General features: G+C 46.2%; 1 protein-coding gene and 5 non-coding genes across 6 annotated transcripts in view; 1 reads left to right on the forward strand and 5 right to left on the reverse strand.

Moving 5' to 3' along the window:
* Window positions 1–398: 398 nt before the first annotated feature.
* Window positions 399–481, forward strand: Trnal-cag (transfer RNA leucine (anticodon CAG)). Its single transcript has one exon. It is a non-coding gene; the product is annotated as a tRNA-Leu (tRNA).
* A 227-nt stretch (window positions 482–708) lies between these two features.
* Window positions 709–791, reverse strand: Trnal-cag (transfer RNA leucine (anticodon CAG)). Its single transcript has one exon. It is a non-coding gene; the product is annotated as a tRNA-Leu (tRNA).
* Window positions 792–1,474: 683 nt separating this feature from the next.
* On the reverse strand, window positions 1,475–1,557 carry Trnal-cag (transfer RNA leucine (anticodon CAG)). Its single transcript has one exon. It is a non-coding gene; the product is annotated as a tRNA-Leu (tRNA).
* Window positions 1,558–2,424: 867 nt separating this feature from the next.
* On the reverse strand, window positions 2,425–2,507 carry Trnal-cag (transfer RNA leucine (anticodon CAG)). The gene has a single exon. It is a non-coding gene; the product is annotated as a tRNA-Leu (tRNA).
* Window positions 2,508–3,129: 622 nt separating this feature from the next.
* Window positions 3,130–3,212, reverse strand: Trnal-cag (transfer RNA leucine (anticodon CAG)). Its single transcript has one exon. It is a non-coding gene; the product is annotated as a tRNA-Leu (tRNA).
* Window positions 3,213–7,289: 4,077 nt separating this feature from the next.
* The window catches only part of LOC128719462 (abnormal cell migration protein 10), a 31,959-nt gene continuing 14,660 nt past the window's right edge, over window positions 7,290–24,588 (reverse strand). The window contains exons 2-4 of the mRNA XM_053813086.1: window positions 9,859–10,835; window positions 9,408–9,780; window positions 7,290–9,329 (exon numbers count right to left, since the gene is read on the reverse strand). Coding sequence (XP_053669061.1) covers window positions 7,290–9,329; window positions 9,408–9,780; window positions 9,859–10,835 — 3,390 coding nt within the window. The remainder of the gene's footprint in view (window positions 9,330–9,407; window positions 9,781–9,858; window positions 10,836–24,588) is intronic.

Here is a 24,588-nt window from a genome sequence, read left to right on the forward strand (position 1 = left end):
ATTGCGTGAAATATTTCAGAATTTTCCATGAAACATTTCAATGAACATTGATTCATGTTTGTATGGTTTCCGCTAGGTGCCGCTATGCGCTATGTTGATGCTATTTTTAGAACGCTAAAGCAGCATGTAGATTTGGGGAAAAAACTTTTTTATGGTTGTTCCTGGCTTTGTTAGTGATTGGTAAGAGTAGTATATAGAACGTTAACATTTCGGAAAATTGGGGAGCGTTGTAGCTTTTTATTTTCTTCAGTTTGCAGTTTAGACAAATGTTCTATACCGATGCTCTGACGCCCCTTTGACATCAAACAAATTATGAAAATTTAATGCGTACACGGAAATGGTCCATGATGTCAGCAGCTGGAGCATTTCTAGGCGCTTATTTCCCCCCTACTTCGACGGTCAGGATGGCCGAGCGGTCTAAGGCGCTACGTTCAGGTCGTAGTCTACTCTGTAGGCGTGGGTTCGAATCCCACTTCTGACAAACGATGCTTTTTTGTTTATTCTTCTACTGGTATATCCACGTTTCACACGTGTTCCTATTGTGTATCATAATCAATAACTGCTTTAAAAAAATATTGTTTTTATTAGCATTGCGAAAAAAAACATGCAAACATCACAATAATACTCAAAGAGTATTGAATAAGGCAATAGTAAAAGTAAAACGACTACTGTGGCGATCCCCCAGAAAAAAAACAAAAAAGCATCGTTTGTCAGAAGTGGGATTCGAACCCACGCCTACAGAGTAGACTACGACCTGAACGTAGCGCCTTAGACCGCTCGGCCATCCTGACTCGTCGGAAACCGACGGATTCATTTCGTACCGGTTACCACGCCCTTGGCAAGAGGGAGGGCCTGACTTGAATTTAACGTCTTCCTATCGTAAAGTTACTACATACCAACAATGAGCCATTTCACATTCACATCACTCTACACGTACAAATCAACACATATTTTTCGGACGAGACGATTTAACAAGAGTGTAACACTTAAACAAAATTAGCACATAATCCTATTTCAAACATTCTGCTGATACAGACATATTCATAGCTTGATAAAACTTCAGATTTATATCCCTTGAATCGTACAATTTAAAATATTCCAGAAAATATTTTGCAACATTCATTCAACAAACAATAAAATGATTCCGGTATGACCAACAGCGCAACTAATACAATACATTAAAATACATTATACGTAAGTGTAATAGCCTGGTTGTAAGGTTAACAAAAGAACAATTAATTTCCATTATCTTTTTTTTTTTGTTGCTATAAAAATATTATTATATTATACAAAAACACCACATATGTATTATTGTTTCTGCTCGCTGTTGAGTTTATAATATAAGGTAGTGTTGTGTGAGATGTAGAAAGGGGGATATATTTGAATGTGTTTGTTGTTTTGCTTCCTCCCTTTGTTGCTGCTACCCTAATTATTAATATTGAGCCATTTGCAAAGCAAAACAATGGTTAAGAGATGTCAGAAGTGGGATTCGAACCCACGCCTACAGAGTAGACTACGACCTGAACGTAGCGCCTTAGACCGCTCGGCCATCCTGACTTATCTATTGTTTCGTAAAACCATCGCGAATCCTACTAGATTATGAATAAAATCTATTTTAAGAATATGTAAAGCTCCTTTCAAACGCCATTAAAATGTGCCGCATTTCTCCTTGCATAAGATGGACTGTTTTGTCTAAATTTCGCCTTTAAAACCTTTAAGGGGTATCTTACACGTGCATGAAACTATTTTATAAAATTCACACGTTAGGATAAGGTGAAAGTTTATAATGTACATCTCTATTAATACTCCTTTTATGAACTTAGTATAGGAAAATGTTCGAGAAGTTTGGAAGAAGTAGACTTTAATCTGTTGAGCCCAACAGACGAGATGCGATTAGTGAAGTTTGCAACTGGATTATCATGTAGTTGAGTGATGTCAAAAAGGACATCGTCTTAAGTTCTTTCAATATGGTAAAAATGTCTAAAGTAATCTATAAGGATAACGAAGCTGTTGACGAGGAGTTGATATTCCGGATGCATATTTCTGATGAAAGAGTGAAGCGTAATTAAATGGTTTGTTTAACAAATATGAATTTTAGATTAGATTTTTGTTTAGGCTAAATTATTATGAATATGCAAGTCTATAAGCTTTGTTTAAAAAAAACCCTTTTTCCTAATACATTATGAATAAAATCGAAGCTACAGTTCATGTACGGTAGCATGTTTTATAATACGGTACATACAAGCCGCATTTTAAAATTCAACATTTTAATAGAGAAAATTATCTTCAAAACAAAACCACAACCAACTAAGATCTTAACGGATTATATTACTACTTGGTACGTGTAACAAACAATATGAGAGTAAAGACAATTTTAATTGAACAAAACAAAACCACAACAACAGCAAAAAACGATTTTCGAAATGTCAGAAGTGGGATTCGAACCCACGCCTACAGAGTAGACTACGACCTGAACGTAGCGCCTTAGACCGCTCGGCCATCCTGACGTGTCTATTGTTTCTCAAACTCCCACGAATCGGACACCAACACTTATTTATAGCAGTATTATAAATGTACCACTTTGATTAAAGATGCGTAAATGAAGTGAGCCGGTATCAAAGCAAGTGTAGCAAAGAAATTCAGAAGAATTTCACAGAACACAACATCAAAGTGCAATCTGAGCTAAAGAACAAAGCATTTAAGTACACTCACTACACATTATGCAAAAGCATAACCAGCCATGAATTGCACTGTATTTCATTGTGACGAAATGGTGAAGAAGCTATCAAATAAAAAAACGTACACAATAAAGATAGCATTTCTTATTGCTTTAATATTTAAGTCAGAAATAGGTTCTCATTCAATAGACAAAGAGGCTATGCATTTCTGTCATGTACTTTTCTTCTATATAATCTATCTATCTAGCGCTATCTAGGCGCTGTGAAGTGATTGTTAATGACACACAAATCAATTACAAACACACAACGACAACCATCATCGTGTATATGTATGAGTGTACACGCGCGCCATGAATACCTCCTCTTTTACAATAATTTTTTTTTATTTAAGCTATTATTTCATTCTATTATTGTAAAGGAGGAAATTGAGCATGAGAAAAAAACGTCCTTTTGTCAGAAGTGGGATTCGAACCCACGCCTACAGAGTAGACTACGACCTGAACGTAGCGCCTTAGACCGCTCGGCCATCCTGACGTGTTGGCTAGTTCTAACAACATTACGCACGGGATTGGTTTACGCACCACACACCGCTACCATGGACAGACACGCAAGCCAAACATAAGCTCATTATGCAACACATGATCAAACGGGCACCACACACGCGTGGAAGATCAACTGCGCGTACGCATCCCAGGAACAAACACAATGATAGCGCAACGCAAACCACTTGTTTTAACACCTTGTACCGCGTTGCCGTTGGTTACGCGCATAATTCTTTTCGTTAAAAAAAAAAACACCAAATAACGCAAACAAACATTCCATAAAGCTCGTGTTTTTATAATGGCAGCATCTTTATTCTTAGTCGTTTTGTTTTACTTTACATAGTTTACCGTTCATCAAGCTTGGAAGCTTCCGTTTTCTGTTAAGGTTTCATACATTTTGCATTAGTCTGGTCTGTTTCTCAACACATTACAAATTTGTCCCACGCGACATCACTTGCTACCGTCCCCTCCCTGTCATCGTCGTCGTATCACTTCGGTTCCTTCGGAGGGACCTTCCCGTTTTCTGCACGCAAACTCATTTCATTCTACGCTTGACGCGCGGTTTACTACACGAATTCCCAAAAATACACTCTTACATCGTTCGGCAACCAAAAAAAAAATAATACAAACAAACAAAAGAAACAATACTTAGAAAGGCATGCAGTTTATGGTTCACAAGTGTGCGTAAAAAAGCAGTAAGAGATTTTTAGCGCAGGAACATTCAAGCTACAATATACACATTGATCAGTCGCTTCATCATTTGTCTTCACCCCACGCCCGTAAGATCATTTGTCCGCCCTCATTTTAAACGCACTCACACCGATTTATCTACCTTTCTCACTGTGTTAATCCTCCAGCAAATCTATAAACGTACTGATTGTTGCAGACGGTTCCGTTACATGCGTTGCGCGTTTCACACACTAATATTTCCTACTTTCGTTTGTTCCTGTATGAATTTTGGTTCGGATTGCCCTCGTTTCTTTAAGCATCCTTCAATGTATCCAATAGCTGATTGCGGGGCGGATTGATCCTGACACCTCTTTAGTTAACCCCATTCCGGAGAGCCCAAACCCGGTCAAACACGCCGCAAAACCTCCTAGCGTGGAAGAGAGCAGTTTTGAAAGCATATTCTTGCAATGATGTGTTTTGTTTCGTTTGTTCTCCACCTGTTCCCACAGTCACAACTTGCACAACTCGCTTCCCGACTGAGTAATATACCTATTTAGAATGGTGTGGTTGTGTATACAGAGATCACTCCATAAAAGCATGGAACACGTCGACATTCACACAGGGAAGCGGTAGTAGGTATGGATGCTAAATGTAATATTCGTTTAATATCGCTTCCCCCATCCACTGCCACGCGAAACAAGACAAACTACACCTTTGACGAGGTCTTTTTTAATCATTTTGATAGCTACGAAACGAAGATGGAAGTGTCATTGTAATGTGATCATATGATCATACCATGTGAGTGCGATCGTCAGTGTACTTGTGTTGCATATTTTGGCAATCATTCTTTGCATTATTGATTGAGGTTACGGTTGATAGACGTATCAAACTGAAGCTTATTTCTCACCAACTGCGTGTACTTCTTCGGCACACCTACTGCCTAGTGTTTACCTGATCATCACCAAAAGCTTCTTGCGTGACACTCGAGTTCGTTTGAAACAAGCGGGCGAATGATCCTCACCGTGTCACACCACAATTTACACAAATTTTGAAAGCACCAATGTTTTGTTTTTTGTTTTTATTCCTAATATATTATCAACTTTTCATCCAACCACGGTCGACAACCCGACCCCGTTTGCTTCTCTCTTGTTGGATCTTGTTTTTTTTTTATATTTTAATATTGTTCTTTCTACTATACTTTTTTTTATCGTCCAATACATGGACAGTGTAAAATACTTTATCGAAAAAAAAACCCAAAAAGTTTGTTTGTCACCAAACAAAATTCACTCCCCCACGTTGTGTATTTTACCATACGTTCACACAAATGTTACTGCTGCTGCTGACCCCTTCCTTATTACACTTTCACTGTAAAATTCGATATATATTCTTTGTAAAATTATTGTATGCCTCTCCATTCTGGTGTTTATTCATATAATCGTAGTCTGATGGTTTTTTTTATGCTGTGTTTGTGTGTTTTTTTTTCATGTTCATTGTGTGTATTATTTTACTTATTAATATTGATCCGCACCGCAAACGTATACGATTTGCGGGTAAAATCGTTATGTAAATCGTCATAAATGATGCCTCCAAAAGCGCACGTCTATTTCCGCTACTACCAAAAAGGCCTTATAGCTGGACAGGATTCCCCGGTCCAGTACTATACAACTGCTCCCGGAAAGCTTATAATAGTAACCGTTCAATGACAAAATCGTTCAAATAAAACTTTAATCATTTGCAAACTACTTCCCACATTTTTACGTGTACGTCTACGTGACAGCTACAACTCATCTCAACAGCAAGAGAACAAGGGAAACAATGTTTTTTTTTTGCAGCAAAAAGAAATGCAAATGGTTCCCATAATGTTACTAATACTAACGGTGCATACGCACGTACGAACGCACGATCTACGTAAAACGAGAAACGAAGCGGAGAGTAGTAGTAAAGTTGACGTACATATCCCAGTGTTCGAAGGTTTATTACGACATTTATTTTATGGTAATATTAATGTGAATGCGCTTAAAAACTACGCTACGCCCATGGCACTTCTTGCTGTTAGTAAATCGTTCACGCAGCAACATCCTTTAGCGCGGTTTACTAATCCTTTCCTACACATATCGACGTTAAGAACCGTAAAAACTGTGCAGGACTCTTTCTCTCCCCCTCTTTCTCTGTGTCTCTTATCGTGTGGGCTCTTGGGATCGAATTCTTTTGGTTTAGCAAGATTGAACATCCTTCTCTGGTTACTGCTCCCCAGTATCAGTGCTTTCATCGTTCATGCTTTGCCCGACAAGCATCCTTCTCGCCTTTCTCTCTCTCTCTTTGCATTTCTCAGTCTAACAACAACCATATGGCCTCCGAAGGGGAATCCTCGGCCAATCTCCATTCCACTGTTGGTTCTGTTCCAGAGCCGGATATTTTATATCGCTTTATTTTATAACAATCAAAACCCCCCATCGCTGATCCGTGATCCGCCCTAAAACAAAGCATAAGAAACTGTACATAGTTCCGGCGGATGTCCGTTGTCCGGATCCGAACGGAGCGTCATAGCGGAGATTCTTCTTAAACATTAACCTCTTACAGTAGTACTGTGCAAATGTAATGGATTATTAAAAAAAAACAAGCTTCGAAAGCGAATTCGTTTACGCGCTCGCTTGTGGTTGTAGTAATTACCGACTCTGCTCTAGGGCCCATTTCTGGTGGCATTGAGAGAGTAGTAGAGTAGAGTTTAAATAAATTATACTTAAACAACGCACTTCTGTTTCGTTTCGTCGCTTCGTTAGTGTTAGCGATATCCGTTTGCTTTGCTACCTAATCACAATAATGATTGATCGATTGCGCTTCTACTAAATTACTCGATTTCGCCTAAAAGCTTCAAGATCATTCCTAACCTTAATGGCGTAACAGTTAGTAACTAGAAAGAACATTCCATTCTTTTTCTAAGCAGACTTTCGGTTCGCATAGTTCGCGTGTTTATGTGTAATATGCGTAAGTGTTCTTTTCGCCCCAACGCCCACCCATCCAATTTAGGCCAGTCACTTTGTAACGACGCGATCGTGGTAGGAACGGTACAGTTAGAGAAGGAGTTCCGCTAGCACCTACAAGAGGGCGCTAATTCGGACTTTATCGGCCGGGAACGGTCACGTGTAGGAGAAGGCGTCTCCGGCAAAGGAGCTTCCTTTTGGATCCACCGACCGGCCGATGAAGCGGATAAAATTTTGGCGATAGAACAAAAGTGTTGAAAAACAGTAGAATAAATTATAAACGACAAAACTGTTAAATATAAACCGGAATATCGTTCGCCACAGTATCTAGGCGTCATTCCTACCACGTATCGCTAGTACGTATCGGTTTTGGTAGCACTTTCTTTCCTGCATTGTGGCCAATACAGGCACAGTAGGGTTCAGACCCGCTGCTGATGGGTTGGTGGTGGTTGATGTGGTTGCTGTTGTTGCTGCTGCTGCAGATATTGATGGTTCAGCAGCTGTTGATGATGATGATGATGAAGAAGTTGAGGAGTCGGGCCGGGTTGTGATACTGTGGGGCCCGTGTGGCCAACGGCAGATGTAGACGTAGTGGTCAGTTGTGTCTTCTCGCTGCGCTTTGGTGGTGGTGGAGGTGGTCGCTTCTTCATGCTACCTCCAGAAGGCAAAGGGCTACCGGTCGGATGTTGCTGGTGCAGTGGAACTGTCGCGTTCTGAACGATGGGATAGTTCGGTTCCATGCCCATGTTACTGCCCAGGTTCTCGTATAAACCGTCCGGTGCACCACCGTAGTGTTCCTGCACCCAGTTGCTTACGTTGGCCGTTTCACGGTAGTAGGGTGTAGCGGACGAGTACAGATCGTTACCACCGTGGATGTCACGGAAGCCGAGCACTTCGTGTGGAGTGGTCGCTGGTTCTAGCTTACATTTTTGCGCTACCTGCCACTTCTTATTCATCACACGTTGGAGATCTTTGAGAAAATCGCGAGGAGGATTGGCGCTTGATTCGCTTAATCGTTTCGGCGAAGTGTATGTTGTGGAAAGGCGTGTCGCTTCCGCTCTTGGTGGTGGAGCCGGAGGACCAACGCTGTATGTGGCACAGAGACGTCTCGGCGAGGGTGGCACTTCTTGAATTTCATCCTCAAAGCACACCTTGCGCCGCAACAACACTGGGGACTCGGCAAACGATACACTCTTCGCTGGAGCCGACGGTACATCGGAAGCGGAACCATCACAACCGTTGTATGGTGGCGGTGCCTTGTATGGAGGAGCTTTCAGTGCTGATGGCTTCAGTGTTTTGGAGTAGATTGGTTCCTTTTTCAAGATGGCAGCAGGTGTTGGGTTCGGTAACGTGTGACTGTGGCTGTTTAGCTTCATGATGGACTGCGCCACAGAGGGCGTCGCATTGATTGAACGCTGTTCCTGCTGGCGTACGATACCACCATTGGTGGTGTTTGTTGTGCTCACTGCAGGAAGCACGGAGGAAGACTGCACGGTTGACATGGAAGAACCTGCCGATGCCGACGGTGGTGGCGGCGGAGGTAATTGCACAGAAGCCAGCGACAGTTGAGATCCACTGAATGAGTTGTCAAGTTCGTTCGGCGGTGGCGGAGGCGGTAGCGAATCAAGCGAGAGCGTAGAACCGGAGAAGTTCGCTCCCATTATTGCCGGATCGTCCGAGGCGGGTGGTGGCGGTGGTGGCGGAAGCGAAAATGTCGAATCAGTCATGCAGGACGGTATCGGTTCAACGATCGTTCCGGGGCCAACGCCGTTCGGTGTTATAATAGTTGGATGAGCGGTTGGGCTCAGGATTGTTACCGGTGGTTCAAAATTGACCGGCGTGTTCAACACACTGCCCACGGGCGTTGGCGTCGAGGCGGAGGAACTCATGCTTTCGATCGATCCACGATTTTGCGTTGGCATCGGGCGTCGTTTAAGAGTACCGCTGCCGGTGCTTTCTTCACTCCTTCGTCGACTGTGACGTCGCGTCAGAGTACCACCATCACCTATCGAACCCGACCCCGTAGATCCGGCACCGGGTGAATCTTTCAGTCGCGTTGTCTCACCGACCTCCTTCAGCTGGCGTGTCATCGAGGTGAGTGGAAGATTTGGTTTCATCGAGGGTTTGCGCTTAATGGTGCCCGTTGGGAACTCCGAATCGAACCCGTTGTTCTCGTCCGACAAACATCCGCTCGAGCTTGACGATGACGCCCTCGAGAGACGTCCATTTCCGTTGGTCGCGCACCCATTACCATTGCTGCCATTGGTTGTGTTGAGAGGAACTAGGAGATGATTGCTACCACTTCCGCTACTGTTGCTGCTTCCCGTGCTACACTGTGAAGGAACGGACGATACAATGCTCCCAATGGAGCTGCTCCGAGCAGAGCTAAGTTTGTCTAACTCTTCCCGAGCCAGATCATCCAACAGCGTTCGGTGATTGTCTAGAAGCTTCTTTCCATACTGTGGAGAGGGAGATAAAAAAAAGGATGCCATTAGGACCCATTTTCTTCTCGCAACAGGATGCGCATTAATACTGACCTTCATAACGCGTATGGCAGTTATCCAGTTTTCTAGTGTGGACGCATCTTCAGCACACAGCATCTTCACCGACCGTATGCCTTTCACACCGGGCGGTACTTTCGGGCAGCGCAGCGCGAACGTGTAGTCCGTCGGGGCTTTGTGCTTCTTCTTCCAGCCAAGTCCACGGTACACTTCGTGTCCGGCAAACAGTGCCAGACAGAGCAGATCCTTAGCGGAACGTGTCTTTTCCTTCGGGTAGTAATGCAACCCGGATGCCCGCAGCACAAAGTGATATTTCTTCCAGCCCTTTTTGGCATCGTTCTTCATATATAGGGGCCCTTCCAGCGTGATCTGGCTCCCGCTGTTGAAGAACTCATCCAGCAACATTGTCCTGTGGCGAAGGGAAATAAAAACGATTAGATTTCAAGCTCACGTAATGCCTTCGTGACTCTTTTTTGGCGATGCTTACCTCGTATGCTCGTCGTGTTCACTTCCGGGAGCCATCTGTGTGCCGGGCAGAAAAGCTTCGGGTGTCTTAAACAGTGCCACCTTATCCGGTCGCTGCAGAAACAGCACCCTATTCTTCGAGTCCCGATTCCACAGCATCAAGTTGTCTACCAGCATTTCGTGGTCCTCGAACAGTCGCTCCATCTGCAGCTCAGGCAGATGCTCTACGATGGCCCAAGTAGGCTCCATCTGGACGTGGTTTTTGTCTGCCAACAGCCGCGTCATGTGCCCGCAGCTCATCGTTTCGTCGACCAGCAGTGACTTCGAGGCACCGTCGGCCGTAAACGCCTTCACGAACAGTCGCCGTACCGAGGCCTGCTCTAGCTTTTGTAGTGCGAGGTGAATTTTGGCCTGTTTGCCACCATCTGACAAATTTTGCTGGTTGGCTGTTGGTCCCGTCGCAGCACTATGCGCCACCATTCCGCCAGCTGCCGCCTGAAGGTGCTTGAGATGAGAGCTGCTAACACTGCTAGAAGCGGACGATTCGCTCGACATGAGCGACACCGTATCGCTGAAGGCGGAATCATTGTCCGGACTGTCGGTGCGTGGTTCCCGGTGTAGACTGATGCTAGCTCCACCGACCCCTCCGACACCCATGCCGCTCGCAATGCTACCTCCACTGCAGACTGTATCGGCTGCCACACTGCTGCAGCCACTTTCCGACGAGAGCGTCGTATTGGTGGCCGCGGATATTGTGGAGTTGGTACGGCTGTGACTACGACCATGACGTAGATCACCACGCTCCTCCAGTATGCTCAGTTCGCCCAATATGGCATCCAGCTCGGCCTCTTGCGTTTCCTCCAGGTTCGCCATCGAGAAGCGGTACGAATCGGTACGCTCGGAAGATGTGTTACTTTTCGGTCGTAGACGTGCCGCTGCTGTTACCGTCGTAGTGGTTGAATTGCCTGTTGTGCCCGGTGTACCGCTGATATCAAAACTCTGCAAGGAAAGAGCGATGGAAACATGGAGTCAGTTCCATACGGTTGCGTTTTATGGTGCGGAGATAGAAGATCTGGCTAGATTACAGTTGGTTGGTTGCAGAAGCACCGCACCTCAACTCGGCACAATTATATTCTAACAAACCATCCCATGACTTTACCACTTATCAAAATGTTTAACGCACAACCGCGGCGATTTTGCTGTCCGTCCCTGTGATTCTATCATCCACAGTTTTTGTATGATGAACTGCTTTTACTGTTCACAAGCGTGACGGATTCGTTCACTGAACTCGGCACTAGGAAAACGTTTAGCCGCAACAAAATAAGCATGAACTGACCAAACCCGGAAAAAACCCGGCACTAACGATGTTCGTTGCTCGGTTGCTCGTTGTCAAAATATCCTCACTTCACTGGTCTATTTCATCCCTTCGAATCTCCCTGAAGTGTTGGCCTACTGCACTCACTAGGGTGTTGGGCGCGAAGTTAGGCTACTTGGATTGAAAATCGCGCCTGTCAGTACGCTAAAGTCCATCGTTATGACAAATCTCTCTTACTCCAACGCCTACTACTGCTATCGCAATACCCCCAACGGGATCAAAGATCGGTTCTGTGTTCACAGACCATTCGACCGTTAGTCACCCCGGGCGTACCAGAAGCTACAGCAGAAATACTGAGAAATGAAACGAACCGCAACGGGCCGCGAAAAGAAAACACATTTTCCGAAACACTTGCGCGATCCCCACATGGCCTGGGTTAAATTCCAACCAACCGCGACACCACCCTCCCTCTCCAACCACACACACACACACTTCACTAAACATTTGTTTGTTTTTGTGGGATAATACTCTTGTGCTACTGCCTAGTCTCGCGAATATCTTACGTTTCCTTCTCAGAATTCCCGTTATTACTCACTGAAGGGAAAACACTGCCACTACCGTGATCCGATCGATCCCAACGATAGTCCCTGGATCGTATGGGTTCAAATTCATTCAGAAATTTTCCGATAAATAAACTACCAAGCACACAGTCACATACGGCGTGAACGCAACATAAACACTTGCGCACAGCAGATTCGTTTACTACGGGTATTCTCGCACAGAATCCATTGCATCATGCCGCAATTGACACACAACCAAGATTCTCTTCCTCCCACTTCGTTCTTGTCGTGCAGGAAGAAACCGGAATCTTGGAGCAGCGTAGAGAACACAACAGGCAAAAAAAAACAATCAATCTTCGATACGAAAATAAACTTCCACGGAATCCGGTCCGTCCGGTACAATGCAATCAGGTTCAAACGGAAAGGGCGACGGACGCCATGGATGTGGGAGGGCACGGAAAGTCGTCGTGTTTCCGTTTTCGCTATAATGTTGCACCGCACTGCAAGAACCGTTGTCGCGCCGCGCGTGTGGGTAGTTCCAGTGGCGGACTTCAGGAATCACACTTCTTTGCCCGGAATTAGCACAACGCGACCGACCCAACCGCAGAGATTCTACGAACACATGGCGAAAGTCTCTCGGAATCAATTTGCAAATTGTGTATATGGCCAAGGAGGGGGTTGGATAATGTGCTGTTTTTTTTATTATGCCCCCCACCCAATTAGCCAATTAGCAGGTATCACGCCTTCTGCTTCGCTTCCAGCAGGACGCGTCGGATTTACTTTTATTTTTATCTTAACTCACCCTCGCACTAAACAGCTTCTCGAGCGGACGGATTAGTTTGCACGGTCAAGTCACCAGACGAACCAGAATTAGCGCACATAATCTCTCAATTCTAGACCAGTGACTAATCGGTGCCGTTTCGTGACTGTACAGCCCAGGTTTGGAAACGTTCCGCTGTGCGGCGTTGTTTGTATAATAACCATCTAGCAAACAAACCAAACCTTTCCCAAAAAAAACCACTACACACGGTTTACTTCGATGAAAACGTATTTAATATTTGCCCCGGTGTCCGATGTTTCGCCGAATCGACGACTTTTTTGCTTGTTATTTTTGCTGCGATAGTTCCCCGGTTCGTATGCGTTCACACCAGTGCTGCACCACTGTTTGTGCGTGTACAGTGACTCTTCGCGTTCCGTGTTTCATTCGCGTGCAGACGGACAGCCGCGTAAAGCGCATGCGCCCCGAAAATGCACGCTACGATTCGTAATACCGTTTTTCCTTGCAACTCAACCCTCCCCCGTTTTCCGGGTTGTGTCACCAATGTGTGTACACAAGCTACCAGCCATCAGCCAAACAGTACCGAATCGATATCAAACGTCTGCAAAACACTGTCCCGTTTGACAGTTCACAAGTTCGAGGTTAGGGTTCGCTGCGAGAGAGAGAACGAGTGCATCCGTGTTGATATAGAGGGCGCTGTCGAGGTACCGCTGTACAAAAAATCTCCACAACAGAAGTTACCGACCGTTGCACTAAACTTACAGGGCAAATAACCTCGCCGATTAGTCTCAGCAGTGGGGGAGGTACATGGGATGAAAAAGTAATCGCCACATTGCACACACGAGAAGGACGCCACGGAATGTAAAGTCCGTGTGATGAATGAAAACACTCCATTCAACCGGAGACTCCGGCGCTGCTGTGACGTCAATTCGCGAGTAAACATCACTCACAGATGCGGATGAATCATCTTGCAGCAAAATGGGCAAGGATAGAAGGTTCCCAGTAACCGGGTAACCGGTTGGTAAATGTGTATGGCCTTTCGCGGTCGCCAGCTGATTGTGCAAAGATCGGGTGAAAAAAAAAAGAAAGAAAACGACTGTGCTAATTAAGCGAGTTGGGGAAGGAATTTCAACGCCAACACGGGTCCGTCACGTCCGTGAGTAATCGTAACACGATCAATATGCTGTACCGCGCCGACTACCTCCCAAGATGGCGTTGTGTTTTGGGACGGAGGGAGGCGGATGAGCATGCCGAAGAATACAAATCGGATACCGGTAACGCGCGGGCCGGGTGGTTTGTTATGCAACAACCACCACCCCCGGCTGATGGAGGGCATGTATGTCACGCGAGAGTGACCCGTGATTTCTATACTCTCAATCCCAAATCCGGCTGGCTGTAAATGCAACGGGACGAAATTCAACACCCTCAATTCCACAGCCGCACCGTAATGGTACGCAATTAGATTAGAAGAAGTGAGAGGACTTTGTCCCGGCCTGCTGCATATTACACCATGCAAAAGCACTAGCGGAAAAGCGCTACACTGTTACGGCAACATTGTAGCATTACGGCAATGTTCGCTCTTTAAGAAGCTTTCGTGCGATCGCAGTAGGCAAACTTTCACCTACCAACGGTGCGTTTCAAAGGGTTGAACTACAAAGCTTGGCAGGAAAACTGTGTCGTGCTCTGAAATGTCCTACACTTCGTGTGTCCATTTGTGTTAATTCCGTGGAGATACAGTAGAAACCATAGGAATTAAAGTGGAACAAACTAACCCAGCTATTTTTTTTTGTTGTTGCAACTTTTAGGAATACAAACACAACCCGAAACCCCGAAGAGCCGGAAAGTGAAACTAATTAAATGCCAACTGGATCTGTTGGTTCATTCATCTGCGGTTTTGCGGTGGGTATATCATGGCAGATACGGCAGCAATTATCTTTTCATTCTTTCGCCATTATAGACCACAAATCACTAAAGTCTACTCGTCAAACGGATTCCCCCAAGGCAAAAGGGACAAGACGTGGACGACTTCGAGGTGAAGAAGAGAGAAAAAAACAATCTGTATCTACTACAATAGCATGTACCTATTCTTTCCCATTGTTACGCCAACTCCACGAACAAGCAGTCACGCGGTCGGTCTTCATCATTCAAACAGTCATTTACATACTTGCTGTGTTCTGTCATAAAATCAACACCCCACCCGAAAGGGAGTAGGCGAAGAAAGAAAGAAAAAACACACACACAATTCCATCCATCAGACACATCAAAGTTTGGGTCCCCTTTTCTTCAGCCCCAATCGAAGCAGGCCTCGTGCGCTTGAATGTTCCAAATGCGAACGAATTCATCCCTTTTTAAGGGGGAAGCCAGCTCGCTATCCGTCGTCTCGCTTGGGATGATTAAAGCAATAATCTCCATTCTCGTTCCCAAGCTGTTTGTGCACTTTGCCGAAACACAATGGCACACACAAGTGTTCCTGTTCTGATGCTTATTCCCGGCTAAACTCCAACGGTAAACGCGTATCAGACTCGTTGCGGCAGGCAACGCAGTGATACGCAACGAGAAAACTGTCCCGTCAAATGTGCATTAAAATTAAACGTCTTCTTTCCGACACCCACCACACCGGCCAAAAACAATGGGCGAGAACGGACGCGGACCATGATTCACGAAGACGGCGGAAGCCACACACCTCCAAATCCATTCCGGGCGCGCACATCCGTTATAGCGTTCGGTTCGCTGTGCCCATCACTGAGGGAGTGATGCATTATGGCGATACCGGGCCGGCCAGGCGGGTTACCGGGTGTGTACAGAAGCAGCTACTAACCCATTCAGTAGCCAACAGTGAGGAAACGGTAACTTCCGTCCACGGGAAAGCGGAAGAATACTGATTAGAACGGATCGCTCAATAATACCTTCGCTTCATTATACGCAGCAGCAGTGTTGCAGGGTTCTGTCCGCACGTTTATAATATCTTTCCTGTCCGGGCAGAAAGTGTTTTGGACATTCGTTAAACTGATCACTGATCGTTTCAAGCAGGCCAACTTCTGTCACGACGTTACGATGATCGTTTACGCGTTCCTTTTCGGGGATGGATTATCAATTCCAAGCACTTCCGATAATGTTCCAACACGACACAGATGATGCCACCCCCACGAACAGTACGGTCCCGGACCATGTTGCTGGGAAATGGGGATCGGTAGTAGATCGTTACATCCCATATGGATAACAGCTCCGGGTTTTTCTCGCTGAAACACAATGCCAGTTTCAGCTCCGGAAAGGAAGTGTTTAATTTGAATACATAATAATTCACAGCCGGACGGCACTCAGGGTCGGGGCAGTCAACTACGGCCACATTGTAAAACTCGGAGCTCGGTGATGGAACGAAGTAGCAGAGAAATGATAAAGAATAATGAGATCCACAGGCTGGTTGGTCCCGGGGCCCACCGGGATCCAAAGCGTGTGTTGGTAGCCACATCGAGCTGTCGCGTCGTGGTTGCGATTTATTAGCCGGGAGTAGGTCGTTAAATGGTTGTCAACACATGGGCTCGCACTGCCACTGTCGCCTGTTCATCCAGCATATGTATTTACTCCGACCGTACCATATTGTTCCACTCGGAATAGGACAGTAATAGCTTTACCACAGGCAAGCCATCATTTCACGCAAATGTGTTTTTCTCCATTATCAAACGCCATAGTGCACAGTGGATGGTACGAGACGCTTACGATATTCAACACTGCGATGTTCTTCCCCGGTCGTCGTTTGGTTGGGTGATATGATCGCCCTGTTTTCGTACATCCAACATTGACCACCCTGAACATCGTGCAGTACGATGTTTTTTTAATAGGAGTGATGGTGTAAATGCAAGACCCTGCCATTAATAGAATGTTGCAGAACCATGTTGAAAGCAGCGAAGCTTATCTTATCAAACTAGCAAAACACACGTACGGGATAGGGGTTTCTTTTTTCCTGGTGGAAAACATCAGGATCCCTCATCCAGATGTCTGCAGAGAAAGCAATGGAAGAAGACCAACGACAACCTACCTGCCCTAATCAATCCCGGGTTGCCGGGCACCGACAATCGGTTCGATTGTTAAGGCAACGGCAAGGCTAAAAGAGATTTATTGGTGATTTAGTGTTCCAAGTTCCAGGAAAACTTTTCCGAAACCCATGGCAGAACCCTGGCGTTCATCGGTTCATTGTCAACTCGGGATGGAGCGTACCGCACCGTCGATGGTTTGCCTGCATAATGCGACACTTGACAGTTCAGTATCGTCCCGACCCGAGGACGGCATGCAGTTGCCTCGTGAATACCAGATCCCAAAATCGACGGCCCCGCTCATCGCATCATTAGAAATTCAAAACAAAAAACCCCGAAAAATTCCTCACTCCGGATGGAACGACGCGACCGAAAGGAACCAACCGCAAAAGGTACACGTTATTAAAAAAAGAAATGCCCACCCGAGGCCCGTGGAAGTTCGTGTGGTTTCAGGGTATCGCAGCTCCTAAAGTCACACGCGGAAGCCGTTAACATTCTTGCCGCAAGGGTGTGAGGAAGGCCCGACGGTTTCATCGCTTTTGTACGGATCACGTACGATCGACTGCAGAGCGGGTGGACGGGAAAGTCCAGCCAAGTCTTTACCGAAAAGTCTTTCGGGAGCAAACAAAGCGAGCTGATAGTTACGAAACCAAAGTTATCACACGAGCGAAGGGTCCCGCAAACGCCGATAACACTCGCATCGGAAGGAAGTTGGGCTGTAAATCGTACGTAAACATGCTCAATACTTTCGATTGTTTGTTTGGCTTCCTCAAGTCGTTCCCATCGCGCTACAATTGATACGATTCTTAATGACGGCGTACTGGATAAAGTTTGTTTTTTTACAAAGTTCTGATGCAATGGCGTTGGGTAGAATGTTTAGCAAAGAAGAAAACTACATCCCTCCAGCAATCTTCAATTCCCCGCTAGGTGTGCAGAGGGTGTAGATGTGGGTGTGCCACAAGCATGCACCACTGCTGGGTTCTGTTCAGATTCCGAACTCTGCACGCATCCGCATCCGCCGGCGAACGATCGTAGCGTAGAGAATATACGTACCCCCGGTATCAGATGGCAAGCGGATGGAATAATAATGCACCACGGCCAAGACATGGGCGCGTTCCTTGCCCGTCTCTGTGTATTTCAATTTTTCAGAAAAAGAAGCTCGAAAAGAAATTCATCCACCCGTTGCCACAGCGAAACCGGCGGGACCGACATTGCACTTTCCTGGTGCATGGAGGCCGACGGTGGCGTGTGAACGTGAACGGACGAAAATACGGTCTGGACAGAATAAACAAACGTTCGCATTGCATTAGCCGGGGCATCGGTTGTGCAGCTTCCGTCCCACACAATGAAATGGGTAAGCATCACATCGAGGAGTTTGGTTCTTGTTGTTGCATCGCCTTCTCTCGTTCGTCATAATCGGGAACACATTCTTTTCCACTTCCACAGACAACCAGATCGCACAAAGATCCGAGCTCTCCAGGAAGCAAGAAAAAGGCGGAACCGATTTTCGCGGCTCAGTTGCGCGCGCGCCCGCACCGTTTCGCTGAAGAACGTTCACATCCCTCTTTGGACGCCATTGTTGGTGCCGTTTGATGATCAACGGACCGATCCGGCTCCGGTTTTGCTCGAACGTTTTCCATTCTAACCATCCGATCTGTGCCTCGCACGCATATCGTACGCAGACGATCGTGTACCCAGGGGCGTGTAATAGCCTGGTGGGGAACACATTCCTGTCTGGTCATTTGCCGCGCACTGGCGAAAGCGAAAACGTGCCGTGGAGCGCATTGTCCAAACGATGGATGCAGAGATTCTTTGTTTGACCCTTGGCAAAATGTTTGTCGTCTGAGACCCCCACCCCATTTTGCTGACAGTGATGTGACAGTGCGTGTATCATCATTATGTGTCAACGGCTTCGCTTCACTTACGAAGATGGAGCATGGAGCGGTGGGCGATAAGAAACTGTCATGTTGTGAGGCTCCCCGAAGGTCAGTATGGATGAGCATATTACGAAACGCTAGTTTTGGAACACACCATTTGGAGACCACGAAGCCTCTTGAAATCGTTGACGAATCACACGGGCCGAGGATCGTGCGCTTGCCGAAGACGCTAGCCGTGGAGTGCCATTGTGCGCTGTTAATTAAAAAAAAAACAGACGCACTAATTGTCAGTGGATGAAGGCGCCCTCTGGACGAGGCGATGGCGAGTTCGATGGGTTTATTGCTACACACAACTGAACGACTGTTAATTGTTCCCGAAAGTCCACCAATGAGTTTGGTCAGATGGGTTTGTTCTCAGAACGTTGCATGTTTCCCTCCAATAATTCATATCCCAGTGACTAAGAGGTGAAGTTGTGCTGCTTGAAATAGCCCAAGTGCAGGCAAGAAACAAGCTTCCAAGCAATGAGATTAATATTATAAATTACACCACCGCCTTCGCCATGTGTTCCCGCACCCCAGCAGTCGCCCACCGTCCACAGCTGCTGCAGTGTTGCCAACTCTCCGCGGTTGCAACAGTTGCAGTTGGCGGACCATTTCTAGCAGAACTCGTCCAAAGCAACGGCACACGAACCACGAACGTGACCAGCAATTGTCACTTGCAAATAGAACAAAGAAAAATTGTCGCCAACTTTCCGCCAAGACTAGGCCGAAGCATCCCGACGCTGCGCGCTACGGTGGGTAATTGGGATGATTTACGGACCGTATAATCTACGCGACGCAACGTGATAGTGATGGAGGATCGTTAACTTACGCATTCATTCGAGTACATTGAGGCGGAATCAAAGTCCGACCAGCTGCTATCCAGTATCGACATCCTTGAGGTAGGTGAGATTGTATCACCAGGTTCACCGTTCTTTTAACCACGCACAAATGTTTTCTCGTATTGCAGCTGGGCAAGTCTAATTGAGCATGGCCTTTCTCCGCGCGCACTCGATCAATTGATCTCCCGTATGCAGACTCATCGGCATGATCACACCATCTGCACATACACACACACACCGGAGCGTGGCTAGAGCGTCTGCTTCACACTGAATAAAAAACAAAAATCACTACACAAAGAGACACCCGCTTCAGACTTCCGGCCACTTAAGGGCAGCCGCAGATCAAAGGTCGCACGGCTCTATTCGCGATGGCTGCGAGAATCAATTGGAGCTGTGGACCGCGCGTAAGAAAGGGCACCGATCACCTCTCCCACACTAGCGTGGCGTGGGCTGCACAAACACTGCCTACTGAGGGCACAACGAGGAGTATGGTAAACACTTTCGATAACGCACTCCCTTCTGGTTTGCTTTGTTGCGTTGCTTGCGAGGAAATTCTACAACCCCTCTATCGATAAGGAAACGCACCGAACCATTACTAAAACACAGCACATGTCAAACGAACAAAAAAACTCCCAACTGCAACACCGTGTTTTGCGTATTGCCCGCTTTCCGTACGCAGCAGTCGTAAAATGCGTGCTCCGATTTGTTCTCCGTTCTCTCCGACACTCCACCGGGGGCGGGTAGGGCAAGGAATGAGTCGTCGCCTTTTACCGCCGGGCACACCGCTGCTGCGCTGGCTTGCAAATGCTGCTATGCTCGACTAAAAACGCTCGGCGACGCACAACGTGCCGACTCGAACGAATCAACGAGATTGAAAACCAACTGTGCGAGTGTTTGGCCCGTCGCCGACAAGAAGTCGACTTCTTTGCTCGAACGCAAACGTACACGCACACTGCTGTACGTGCGGTAAGTGTACCGCATAGCATGCTATGCTTTGCGATGCTTTACAAAAGACGCAGCATAACGACGATGGTAGCGCGCACACGTGTGTGAGGTTCGCTAGAGTACTGTGTGTGTGTGTGCGTGCTTTGGAAGAAACATTCAGAAAAAAAGCAAGAGAGGGAGAACCAACAGCATAAAACATAAATCGCATCGTACGGTAGGGTGTGCAACGGACAGAATAATTCAAAACAATAATAAAAATCAACACGAGTTAATAAAAATAGGTTCAAGATGCAGAGATAATAGAGCAGAAACTAACAACTTCACCAATAAAAAAAATATTGAAGTAGATGATTTCCACACCTGACGCATAATTTATGGAAAATAACGTAACAGTATCTTATTCAGAGATGAAAAGATTGTAAAATGTAAAATTATAGCCAGATAATCAAGAAATTTGAAAAAATATCTTGATGCTGTTTAGTACCTGTTTAAGGTTTTGTCATAAATTATGTCACATTATCAACATAATCTACAATTTCACAAATTAAGCTGAGAACCGCTTCAATCAGCCGTCTTTCAATTTTCTTTGTCGGACAGAATATGGTTAGGACGTCGGACAGAGTGAAGCATTTGGTAAATGTCCAACGGGTTTCACTGTTCACAGCCATAGTTTGCCGTACAGAACCGGAATATTCGATGCACCAACACTGACGAAACACGGCCCGCCAGCATGCTCGTTTGCATGTATTGTGTACGCCATGCAGCGGGTTCGCCTGTTTATGCTTTGCCTTTTAACTGTTGTTTATGCTGTCTCCGTACGGCTCTACTCCTCGCACTACCTTGCACGCTCAAGCCATCGACGAACGAGAAAAATTAAATCAAATCATATTATATGCTTCTTGCATATGCGAGTGCCGCGAGGCCGGAAAAAAACAGCTCGAAGAATGGCATCCTTCTTCTCGGGAAGCGGTGCACAAGTGCCAATTGAATATAGCTGCGGAACTACCGGGATGTATTCTTCCCACCGGGAAGCTGATGATCACTACTGGAGATCGGTCAGTATGTCAGAGGAGATCTTGTTTTTTTTTTTAATGCGATCTGCAATTTATGTTGTGGAGGTTTGGCATTTGGACTCTTTCCAGCGAATGAAATCGAATTCGCTGTTGTTTTCCTCGACCAAAGAGCAATAATGTTCCCGAACGGACGCAAATGAGTCATTCGTTTGTCATGTTGTGCTGGAAACTCCATTGGCATTGATTGGCATCTTGTGGGTTCAAGATGTTTGCGTTAAGAAGCTAAACTTCCAACACAAAGAAGTGAACTTATAACACAAATTGAACGATGCTTGTGACATTCTGCGCGTATCGACGAGTTCGAGAGTAACTCTAGCACTTTTCGAACGTTTATTTATCCCTTCACAACGGGGGCCCTCTTTCTTTTGGTGCCTTTGTGTTGCGGCCATCGAAACCAAACACACAGAAAACAACGTTCCAGTGCATCGTGCAGTATCCGAGCCTTCGGCCACCAAACCGAACGCCCTCGCATTAACCTTTGCCCACGGCCGTAGCGGCATAGGTCGAGTGCATCACTGTGTGCAGGGCTATTGCTGGTGGTGCTTGTTTTATTTTATTTCCATTTCCCTTTGCAGCATCCCACCATCAATCAGGTACCACTACCAGCGTGCGGCTCGACATCAACCCACAGGCTGGGCACACACGTACGTCCACTGGACGTCCAAAATCCACGAAGTCATACAAAAATTCAAAAAAATTGGGTCCTGCCGTGGACGCGTCCACACGCCGTCCACAAAGCACGAAGTTAAAGAGGAATCGGAAATAATTCTCTCGAGAGCAGATCAGTGGACTTGTTCTTACCCGCTTACGCAGCCTTGCTGTTGTAGAGTAAAAAGGATGGATTGCAAAAAGATGGGTTGTGATCTAACCGTTGTGAGAACTAGGAAGAAAAGCATTGGATTTTTTTGTGATGAAATGTTTAAACACCACAACATATTGCGAAGCGGTTACCGATATTTTGAAACAATATTATTTTTTTTATTAACTCTTTATTTGCAATGGTTTATCTTAAACCTACATGAAAAATATAATTACATGAACAAATTTTAGACTAGGCAAAATGAACATCATATCTGGCTCTCAAAACGCAAAGAAAATGTTTATGAAAGGAACTAGGGGGTAAGATAATAGATCCTCTCTGAATTTTACATATGCTTCTATTAGAAAGACGCGTACGGAGCATACGGGCTGATCGTGCGACTATTGTGTCTCACTCGTGCGTACGGTAAAGGATAGGCGTTTATGTTCGGATTTGCACGAAGTTCGATGTGGACGTGGGCAGGACGTGGACGTCCCGTGTGTGCCCAGCCACACAGCCGCACGCTGCTAGAATGAGAACTAACACACCCGCAGCAGCAATACCGAACGACCCGAACATTGCAGTACGATGCAATCCGATGCATCGCGAAGCGCAAATGCAGTTCCTTTGCATGCGCGAGCGGAGACACCTTCAGCAAACCGAAAGAGAGGGAACGATTGTCAGCTTCCGTGGAGTCACCCGGCAGCTGCTGGCTAGTGTGCGAGATGCTTCGCGTTCCCGCCCCGGTACTGGGCGCTCTAATCAGCAAAGGCACCGAATGGTGGCAGTAGTAGGAATAAACCCACACCCAACAACAAATGCTTAACGGTCGCACTACTGCGGTTAATCGAAAACCGGAGGGGAAGGTCTCCCACTATTGGAGCACGGTTGGGGCGCACAGCAGTAATCTTTACTGGTTAAAGGTCCGAAACGATCACGGGTTCGGGGATGGGACGCATATGGCACGCATGCATCCGCTAGTATCAAAGGCCATCGACATGTATTAATAGTGTGTTTGCTACTGTTCCTGCCGGCGGTTCAGTTTGCCACCACCAGATGGAGAGGTTTCCGGCCCGGTGTAAACGTACGGTGCCTCTTCCTTGTGGCATGCAGTTGATTGGATTGTCGTAAATGAATTAATTGCTGTTAAACAAAAGGGTAACCGCACGCTTCCGCGTTGATCGGAACTGTACCGAATGTATCGTGCAAATTCTACCGGCCAGGCTGGTGACATCGTGGTTAATTAGATTAAATCCTGCTTGATGGGCCACCTTTTATGAAGCCGCCGATGTGCTGTTGCCGACAGCAAGCGTGGTCCCATCGAACGTTTCAGCGGAAAACGTTTTATCCATTAAGGGCTAGGGCACTGTGTAGTTGCTATGGTTTCCGCGCATTACAAGGTCTTGTGGCGCCTTAAAGTATGCAATCAAAATTTTTAATACTTTTGAGCGATATCCAGATATCTCCATTCTCGATAATATTTATGGATTATGGTCGTTAATGGTAAAAAAAATCAAGATATTGGGGTTCTTCATGTCAAAGACATAGAAGAAACTCCACGAATTTGCCAGCCATCCAATCCAATCCAATCTGTTGGTTTGGTTTACCAGAGCACAGTTTTCGTCTTCTTGGCTCAACATTTCTACTGGGTCATCCATCTCATGATCAATTCAAAAATCGCAAAACAATAAAACATTAACAAAAAACCATCTCACAATGGACCTTCAATGCTCCATTACGATATTTTCCATCTTACAGGCTTTGGCAGCGGGAAACTCCACAATCTGCCTATGGGAGATGGATCTAAAATCAATAACAAAACGAATCCAAACCCAAACCGAGTCGGGATGATGACTCATCGGCAATTTGTACGCAAGCTTACTGCTGCCACCCTTCCCTCCTACACCAACAACAATCTCCTCGCCCTCCCCACCCCCGCTCCATCGTTGCCACCTGCCCCCTCTCGGCTAACGAATCCAACAACTCCCACCCTAAGTCGTTCGTCCTTTTGCACAATATCTCAATGCTTTTGCCGCTGTTTGTCTCCCTTCCCTGTCTTATTTTTGTTTTGCTCTCGCTCTCTTTCTCGCACACACACACAAATACGCTCGTGTAACAATTCTGTACCATGGCTTCCTACCATCGCTCATGCCGCATCTCATTCATCAGCTCAGTGCATCTACCGGCGCACCACCAACCCTCTTTAGATATAAATTAACAAAACTTTTTCCACTTATATCCCGTCCCCGGCATGAACGTCGTCCCAACGCAACACGCTGCAACCCCGCACATTTGGGAGGTGGAGAGGCGGAGTACATGAATAATACATTCATATTCTACCCCGCGGTTTCGGGACCGGGGCTTTTACTTTTGCCACGGCCACGTGAAAGTGCACGGCACGCGTTTCTTTCCTTTCTTTTGCCAGGCTGGACACAGGAAACAAAGGACTTGGCAGCGGGTATGAATGAGCGGGATGCGTTAAGTGTGTGTGTG

This window comes from Anopheles marshallii, chromosome 2 (assembly GCF_943734725.1).
Source record: "Anopheles marshallii chromosome 2, idAnoMarsDA_429_01, whole genome shotgun sequence".
NCBI classification, from domain to species: Eukaryota; Metazoa; Arthropoda; class Insecta; order Diptera; family Culicidae; genus Anopheles; species Anopheles marshallii.